The sequence below is a fragment of the Atta cephalotes genome (genome assembly GCF_000143395.1).
Source record: "Atta cephalotes unplaced genomic scaffold scaffold00045, whole genome shotgun sequence".
Lineage (NCBI taxonomy): Eukaryota > Metazoa > Arthropoda > Insecta > Hymenoptera > Formicidae > Atta > Atta cephalotes.
The window spans coordinates 1,507,869-1,518,185 of record NW_012130109.1 but is presented as its reverse complement, the minus strand read 5'-3'; the positions used below and the strand labels follow the sequence as shown (position 1 = coordinate 1,518,185).

The 10,317-nt window shown below is 27.8% G+C and overlaps 1 protein-coding gene across 1 annotated transcript; it reads right to left on the bottom strand.

Annotated features, from left to right (window-relative positions):
* Nucleotides 1–975: 975 nt before the first annotated feature.
* Nucleotides 976–8,996, bottom strand: LOC105622470 (UPF0489 protein C5orf22 homolog). The gene is made up of 3 exons (XM_012203889.1): nucleotides 8,934–8,996; nucleotides 2,298–2,443; nucleotides 976–1,129 (listed from the first exon to the last, which is right to left on the bottom strand). Exons 1-3 carry the CDS (start codon nucleotides 8,994–8,996, stop codon nucleotides 976–978), a joined length of 363 nt encoding a protein of 120 aa, XP_012059279.1.
* Nucleotides 8,997–10,317: the final 1,321 nt, after the last annotated feature.

The window sequence follows — 10,317 nt, the reverse complement described above, 5'->3', positions numbered from 1 at the left end:
ATTATATCAAAAACTAGTACATCAAAAGCTATTAAAAAAGCTATTATATCAAAAGCTAGTAGTTAATAGAAATCAGTAAAAACATAAATAAAAAAGGACATAATGATATAATGCGCATGTTTCACTCACATTGCATAGACATATATCCACGGTAATATGAGAAACATAACTCAAGTCTTGACGAACCACATAAGTTTTTCGCGGTATATACTGCCGTGACGCGACGCGACGTGTCGACTTCCCTTTTGCTATTTTAGTTGTCTTTTTCTTCCTCGTTCATTCTCTTGACTCGTCAACTCTATACAGTCACCTATGTCTTTCTTTATTGAATATACGCGATGACTTTTCCCTGTCGCGCGCATATTACCACCTTTCAACCACCGTGTGAAATTATACTTTTACAAGGAGATTGTCTGCGACAAGTGTTGCGGTACTTGAATTTCAAAATATTCAGTTTCTTCATGATACAATTAATAATTTACAATAACGCGATCAATAATTACATATCCAGTACTTAATTTATTAGAAAATTTTATTTGCAAGAAACTATAAACAGGAACTGTTAATGAACTTGAAATGAGATCTGCGCATTCAAAGAAGTTAATAACCCACAAATTATTAGAATTTATGTTATATCTCTGGAATCTTTTTTTATATTATATTATTTTTATTAATATTATGGCCTACGTCAGAATAATTCAATAGAGAGAAACTGTATTGAAATCAAAAATTGGTCACAGAAATTTTTATTTGTAATCATTCGAGTTTAATTCGCGTTATTTTAAATATTATTAAGCTTTTCTCTATATTAATAGAGAAATTACGAAACAATGAACAATCTCATAAAAGTAACAAAAATTTTGTTTTGCTAATTAAAAACGGTCCGAAATCAAGAGAATTAGAAGTAGATCAAGAGAATTACATTTCGAATGTATAATCAGAAAAATATATGAAAAAAATATATGATATACACACTTACCTTATCAAGCCGGTCTCCTTTTGCTTGCCAATGAGGAACGTCAGTACACCATCAGTCATCTGATTCGCCCATGGTGGTTTTACCCAAATCAGGTTCTTAAAATGACCCGCATACGCTGCAGGCAGAATCCAATTTTCGATGCTAATCTCACTGAAAAAACAAAATGCTTATTATAAATAATTTTTCATTTATAAAATTTGTTCAGATTAAAAAGTTATTATGTATCTTCATATGTTCTTTTCTTTTCTTTTTTTGCGCTCATTATACTCTCATACTTGAGAAATAATACAATATGTAATGTTTAGTATGGACAAATAAAAAATTGGATGTTTTATACATTTGCACCATAATTAAATAATACTAATTTAATAAATTACTTCTGATATCCTCTGTTTCTCTCTCTAATATTTAGATTAATTCAGACAAATTCTATCTCAGAAATGATAAAACAATCAATAAAAATAACAAAAACAATCATTCACAATAAAATAAGATAGATTAGAAAAATTGCTTAATTTCGACAAGTTTCAAATCAATAACGATGAGACAAAAGTATTTAAAATAATAAAATAAGAGAATTACTTGCTCTTGCATCTGTATCTATACAATTTTATAGATAACCAAACAGAATAATTTAATTTTCACGATAATGTTAAAATGACATTAAAATGAAATCGGAAATGATTGAAAAATCACTTTTAATGATAATTTTGAACATTGTCATTTTGACATTATAATGATATCATAATGATGTCTTGTTATTCTGCTATCAATTAAATTTAATGAGATTATAATACAATTTTAATTTCTAAAACTTTATTTTCATTTATACGCATGATATAGACAATATGCGTAAGGATTTTTTCAAATTCTATGTTATTTCAATGATATAAGTACCCGTTATATTTTTATAAAATTTTTGATATAGGTAAATTTTATAAATAATAATTTTATAATACAATAATAATTTTATGTTGTTATATTTATTTAATTATTATAATAATTGTCACAAAATTTCCAACTGTTGTAAAAAATACATTGAAACTGATGTTTGATAATAAAACTTGTATTATTGCAAAGAAATGAAAAGTACAATTCAAGTGTTGGATTGAATGTGAACTCCTCGAAATTAAGCTGATAGCCATCTTTGATAATTTTATATCTCGAATATCGATGCATTATATTTAATTCGTAAGAATTCGATTCAAGTTTCTTCGCACGCCAAAGAAAGATTATATTCGATATCCTTCACTGAAGAACAAATATAATATCATACAAAATCTACAAATATGATTGTTACATATATCTATACACGTACCTGAACAATTGATTCTTATCCCACACTCTATCAGCCAGCATCTCCTTCGGTATCAGCATATCGGGATGTGAATCCAGATGTATGAAGGTATTACCTTCGAAGGGCAGATGTTTCGATCCCATACACCGATATATAAACGGTAAAACCTGCAAAAATATCATAAACATAGCGCGTTTATTAAATGTATTTGTTTAAAAATTGAATCTCGCGCAAGTTCGCGATTATTATCGACGCGCAAACTGGCATTGAGATCTTGAACTTTAAACTGAAATTGATAATTTGAAGTTAGATCAGACAATCACAGACTAATCTTCTCACTCTAACTTCAAGACAATCAAAAAGTATATTCGAATTGTTCAATTAATTTCGTTACAAAGTTGTAATATGTATTTAAAGTATTTAAATTTACAATAAATATTTATTTATATAAATAAATTTATATATACAAATATATTTATAAATACAAATAAATTTTAAAATCCTCGGAATTTATATATTATATATAGATATTACAAAATATTGAATAATTATTATTTTATTCTTAGCAAAATCCTGATTATCTTCCTTTGAAAACATTTAAAAGTTCACCATCCCTACAGCACAAAAGTTGCAGCAACAATGCAGTAATATTGCAGCGATATTGCTGCAAATTCTGTGTAAATTCTGCTGTATGGGCAAATTCTAATGCACACTAGTGCGAATTGGTGCAAATTAAAGCTTCTAAAGCTTTTAGAAGCTTTAATTTGCACCAATTAAGCTGCTAAAGCTGCTAAAGTTGTACATAATGTAGTTGATTTAATGTAAGTGTAAAAGTGAAATAAAAATATTTTAAATTATAAAATACATATTTTATCTAACAATAAAGTGTTAAAGATTTCACGATTTACAATTACTTCTATATTTGTATTAAGCATGCATTTTTACGTCATTTTGTGTATGACTTTAATTAATTTAATATATTATATACCGATGCACACTTAGGCCCTGCGCACAATGGAAAAAATATTAGGAATTGGAATAAATATTAAGATTTCAACCTACCAGAAACTGCGTATTCCGACTGGAATCTGATAAAACTGGTATCTGATAGGTTGAAATAATTAATATTTATTCCTAGTATTTGTTCTATTGTGCGCAGGCCCTTATAGTAAATGAGAATGGATTAAAATGGATTAGAATTTCAATTCTAATCCATTTAAATCTATCTGAATGCCGTACTTCAACAATAACACTTATATTTGAGGTATTCCACGTCAAACCAGACACCTTTGAAACATCGTTTTATTTTTATCTCTTTTTTAAATTTGCGTATTCTACAGATAAAAATATGAGAAATGTGTTTCGCGAAAAAAATTTAAGATTTTTTTTAATCACGCTTGTAAGTTGCAGAAATTCATAAAAAATGTCGTTCATTCAAATTATTATATCGTTGAAATTAGTCGTACAAAAAAATGCAAGAGACCGATTTTAATGATTTTAAATTGTTCTACGAATAAATTATTTTTACTTCATAATTGTTATATTGTATAAATAAATCATTTTCCATTTGTTTACAATTTTTGTTAACATTTTTTATCATCAACTCACTAATTTAAAAATTTTGTATAAATATCATCATATTAAATAAAAATAATCTTATAATGGCTCAATAATAATAAACAATAAATAACAAGAAGAAGCTATAAGCCAGATTTTTATGTATTTTAAATTCTTAGAATATACGTTTCAACCTTATTATTAAATCATCCTCAGTGTAAAGAAATAATATAAGATAATACAATACAGAATAATACAATACAAGCAATTTGACTGAAATAGTTTCAATTTTTATCTCTGATCGCATTTGCTTCCTGCAAATTAAATTGACTCATTGTTTCATTACTGATTATATCGTGGTTTATCAGTCACAGTTGAGAATGTGTATTTTTTTATTTAATGACTCATCATTCAATATTTTTATCATTATGGACTTATTGCGACTGTTATAATATAACCAATAATATTACCAGAACGAAAAGCATTGCATTATTGCAGAAGATAGATATGAAGAAATACTACAACTTTTTGCGTAACTATAAATTATATGTATAATTTGTATTTAATCGTTTTATTAATTTTGTCAAATTTAATTTCTTTACACTAAGGATAACTTAATAATAAGATCAAAATGTATGTTCTAAGAATTTGAAATACATAAAAATCTGTAGACCCTTATTATTATTTATTGTTTATCATCATATTAATTCCTATTTCAATTATAAAGTAACTCCTGAAAATTTCAAAATGAAACTCGAATAGTACAGTTCAAAAATTCTATTTTTGCGACGGCGATTCTGCATACACACAACAGTAATTTTTAAACTATATAGTCCGTTCGAGTTCCATTTTGAAATTTTCAGGGTTACTTTATAATTGAAATAATAATTAATATGAGGATATTTTTACAAAATTTTTTAATTAATGAGTTGGTGATAAAAAAATTTTAATAAAAATAATAAATAAATAGAAAATAATTTATTTATACGATATAAAAATTAATATAAAGTAAAAATAATCTATCCATAGAATTAAAAATTTTTTAAATCGGTTTTGCATTTTTTTGTACGACTGGTTTCGATATAATAATTTGAATGTTCGCCTGAACGACATTTTTTATGAATTTCTGCAATTTACAATAATTTGTGAATAATTTTTTAAAAATCTCAAATATTTTTGCGAAACACATGTCTCATATTTTTATCTATAGAATATTAGCAAATTAAAAAAAAATTTTTAATAAAAATGACGATGTTTCAAAGATTCTCGGTTATTTGACGTGTCTCATGATCCATTTTCACTTTTTTTAAGGTTCAATTAGATGGGAAAACTTTTTTTAGATTCAATTGGATAGAAAAATTCCATTTTCCAGTCAAAATTTTAAATTGATGCATCCACATGATGCATTTGAAGAACTGAAATTTTTTTTTTAGGTTGAAAAGCATAGACATATATGTTTTATGCAATTCTTATAAATGAATAAAAATGCATTAAGAGGACTCATTTCAACGTTCTCAAATACAAAATTTCTGAATCTATTCCATTCTCATTTACTGGGCATTGAGTGCATCCAATTGAATTCATTAATAAATAAATACCTGTAAATTATAAAATTAATATTGATAAATTTGTCCGTATTGCTGCTATTTTTACACTAAGCATCTTCGCTTTCTTTTTCTTTAACGCTCAAATATATTTATTTCCTTTCAAAAATTTTTAGTATCTGTTTGCAACGCAAACAATACATATATTTATATATTACAATATATAACAATATTTGAACAATAAATTAGACTTGGTTCCACTAATGTAAGATTAATCTCAATCTCTCAATTTGAATTAATCTTTGAATTTATCTTTTTCTAATTCTTAGAAATAAGTTAATACATTGATGATAGGCCCTTCTCATACAGCATTTTATCCCAGAAAACATTCTTAACATTGGACATTCTCAAAACATCCCTTAAAAATCTGTGCTATATATGCCTCAGCAAACAAAATGGATTGAAATGGATTGAAAATTTTCAATCCATCCGAATCCATATTTTAAATCCATAAAAATGGATTGGATTCCATAAAAAAATTACGTTTAAAAATTTAAATAAATTAAAATAGTAATTAATTAAAATAGTAATTAAATTTTTATAGTTATTATTTTAAAACTTTTATACACAAAATATATGCTAGCTGTATAATGAAGAAAACATATTAATATGAAAACATATTAATATATACAAAAGCAATTAACTTATTAATTAAAAATAAGTAATTTATATATGTAACATTTATTATACATATTTATGTACATAGGACTTTTTATTTTTTCTTTTAACTGTGTTTATTAAATGTTTATTAAATAAAGTAGAATTCGATATATTTTTATGGTACAACTTTATTTCAATTCAGTTGAATTAAAACAAAAAATTTCTTATTCTTAATTCTGAATAAAATAGTATTTATGATGCATTTTAAAATAAAATATCGGATTTTCTACTCACAATTTTGAATTGAATAGCATTCATGACCCATTTAAAAGAAAAACATTTTTTTATTTAATTAGATTGAAAAACTACATTTCCTATTTACAATTTTGAATTGAACAGTATTCACGATGCACACAAAATATTATAATATTATTTTTAGATTGAAAAGCATAGAAATGTATTCCATGCCATTCCTATAAATAAATTCCTATAAATAAATAATATAAATGAATAAAAATGCATTCAAGACTGAAAAAGAATGTACATTTGCTTCACGCAATTCCTATAAATGAATAAAAATGCATTCAGAATTGAAAAGGATTTTAACATTCATGAATCCGTATTTCTGAAAATCTGAATTTTAATCCATTCTCGTTTGCTGGGTGATTAAGGATTATTTATATTAGCCATAAATTGTTAATTGTTAATAATATAATTGTTAATTTATATATGTTGTAAACTGTAAACTGTAAGAAATTAACTAATCACAGTCGAATGTGAAGGGAATAAAATCGATTATTCTTCTCACATTTGATAGTGAATGGTCAATTTCTTACCTGTAATCGAGAATGGATTAAAATAGATTGAAATAAATTCAAATTTTCAGAAATATACATTTGTAAACGTTGAAATGAATTCTTTTCAATCCGGAATACATTTCTATTCATTTACAGGAATTGCATGAAGCACATTTCTATGCCTTTCGATCTATCTAAAAATAACATCAGCTTTTTTTATGCATTGTGAATATTGCTCAATTTAAAATTTTTAGTAAGAAATGTGCAGTTCTTCAATCCAATTGCATCTAATTGAATCTAATTGAATCCAATTAAATTTAAAAAAATGTTTTCGCTCTTAAAAGTATTCGGATAAAAGTTCAACCTACTTTAATCCATTCTCATTTACTGAATATAAACTTATGGCAATATAAACTTAAGTTAACATGAGCTAGTTTCGCAATAATGTACGTTATTATAATTGAATTCACGTGAATCAGATATGATGAATATCAGCAAACGAAAATGGATTGAAATGAATTGAAATGGATTCAGATTTTCAGAAATATTGATTCACGAATGAATGCTTTTCAATCCTGAATGCATTTTTATTCATTTATAGGAATTGTATGGAGCATATCTCTATGCTTTTCAATTTAAAAATAATATTAGCTTTTTCTGTTCATAACACACACATTGTGAATATTGTTCAATTCAAAATTTTGAATAGGAAATGCAGTTTTTCAATCCAATTGAATCCAATGAAATCCAAAAAAAATATTCGCTATTTAAAATATGCATTCAGATAGAAAAAAATTTCAATCCATTTTAATCCATTTACATTAAAGTCACGTATGTTATCCTTTTCTTAATTATAGAAAAAAATAACGTGACTTTTTTAGCGTTCATCTGTGTATCTAAATATAAAACGGTATTGCAAAAACTCTCTAATGTATAATAAATGATTCTTTACTGTATTAGAAGATAATTTTTGAGGCGTACTTTACAATACAGAAATATACAACCTATGTATAGTTATATAAAAATATATATACATAATATATATATATATACATAATATCGTTAAAGAAAGAGGATATACTTATAATCTTTTATTTTAATTTGATGTAGTATATATGATCTACATAGTTTTGATATTTAGAACAGATAGACTGTGACTGTGATCAAAGTCTCCCTACAATTAAATACTTAGAAACGTTTGATGGATCAAGTAGAAGAAAGAATTTTATAAACTGACTAATTAAAAAACGCTTCAAAGCATTGCGTTGATTGTACTTTGTATATACAGACACATATAGATATTATTAAGGGTGCTTATTTCCATTTGATGACACAAATGTTCTACCTTTTCGTCTGTTTCTGTTCTTGCACTAGACTGTACTAACACTCTCTTTCTCATTTTCAACAAATATCAAACATATACGTATCTCACTTCAAGTTCCAAAAGTGTACACTACCCAGCAAACGAGAATGGATTGAAATGAATTCAGAAATATTGATTCACGAATGTTAAAATGAATGCTTTTCAATACATTTTATTCATTTATAGGAATTGCATGGAGCATATCTCTATGCCTTTCAACCTAAAAATAATATTAGCTTTTTCTGTGCACACAATTGTGAATACGGTTCAATTCAAAATTTTGAATGAGAAATGCAGTTTTTCAATTCAATTGAATCTAATTGAATCCAAAAAAAAGTATTCGCTATTTAAAATACGCATTCGGATGGAAAAAAATTGCAATCCATTTTAATCCATTCTATTTTCCTAAATAATTCAACTACAAAAAAAACAGACCTTTTGTCACTCTCTGAATTCTCTCCTCTCAAGAAGGATAGAACGACGCTTATGTTGATTTGTATCGACTTGTGTCAAGTGGAAAGCCAAATTATTAATTTCGTATAGCATACTTCAATAAAGGTAACGGATAACGAACGGTTTCAGTTTCGGAATCGGATTATATTTTATCGGAGCGCGCGCTGCGCCACAAACGCCGCGACATCTAGCGACGCAATCGCATAATAATACACGGTTGATGGCAGAACATCCGCGGCGTAACGACATTAACGACGCAAGAACGGCGTTCGAATACACTCACCTCATCGTGGTCTTCCACGACATAGACCGGCGTCTTCTTGAAGTACTTGCGTATATACGACATATCTCGCGATCCTGGGATACGCGGACCTGACTACCGATTGTCGACGAAAATACGACGATCGCTGGACCGACGGAACGCGCGAGTTAAACGATCGATTTTCCAATTAACACCACGACAACGAAATGTACGCGGACACTGGGAATCGCGGGCACGCGACGCACTGCTTCGCGCGGAAGCACGTGGTCATCGACTGAAGTTTCATGCTCTTAGGCGCGCACCTCAAACACAATCATTTCGCGAATAAAGGGACAGGGGCACCAGACAAGGGTTTACTCCGAATTTCTCACGAGACGAGTTTCGTAAGGTGGTTCCCCTTTTTTCTCTTGCTCTAGGAGCCCGGACTTCCCCCCCATCCCCCCCAGCCTCCCTCCCCCCTAAGGATGAGGACGCCTTAGAAACCCGATCCTTCTAACATAGCCGACAGTGACGAACCCGAATGTCGTAGAATATTATTTGACAACTTAGCATGAATAAATTTATTCAGACAGATTGGATAATTTTTAACGAGTCACTGTCGAATAGATCTCTACAGGTTTTCAACGTTAGAATGCGTTAGAATATACCTCTATTAATGTTTTTATACTCTTATGTTAATTTCTACTAAAAAATAGATAGACTCTTAATTTACTCTTTATGCAAAAGCTATGCATTTCGATTATCTCTATGTCCAAATTCATTACTAGAATATCAACGTTTTGTAAACATTGCAGTTCACTTCATCAGGATTAGGAGCAATCTGATGCTATCACTTACTCTTTATCCTTTTCTAATGCTTAAAATTAGAAAAAGATAAAAAGTTAATCTACTTTGATAGAAACGGTCATTAATCAAATTTACATATTTCTTTCTGAATTTTATTTTATTCGTTATTTTCATTTAAAAATGCGAGTGTTGTTAAATCGGATTTTTAACTAAAAGTCTGATATTACCATTATAAAACATATTTACAGATAAAAAAATATTTATATACAGAAAAAAAAATTGTTCTTATTGATCGCTCAACATGTAAATCATGATTTGTAAATTATCAAAGAAGTGCATGATATTTACATGAGTAATAGACATTAATTTTTATAAAAAGAAAATGATAGTACATGATAAAGTATCCTTATTGACAACCGACAATATATATATTCGATAAGATTCTACAAGACTCGATCGCGAAAGATCAACCCAATTGCATAACCGCAGGTAGCGTCGAAACGGTAAGAAAAGGTTACCTCCGGCACACAGTTCAAGTCTCGTCGATGCGTGTTAAGTACCTGCGATGCGTGACCTTTCGCTATCGATTCACATGTTATTCTTTGCCGCCGCTTGATCA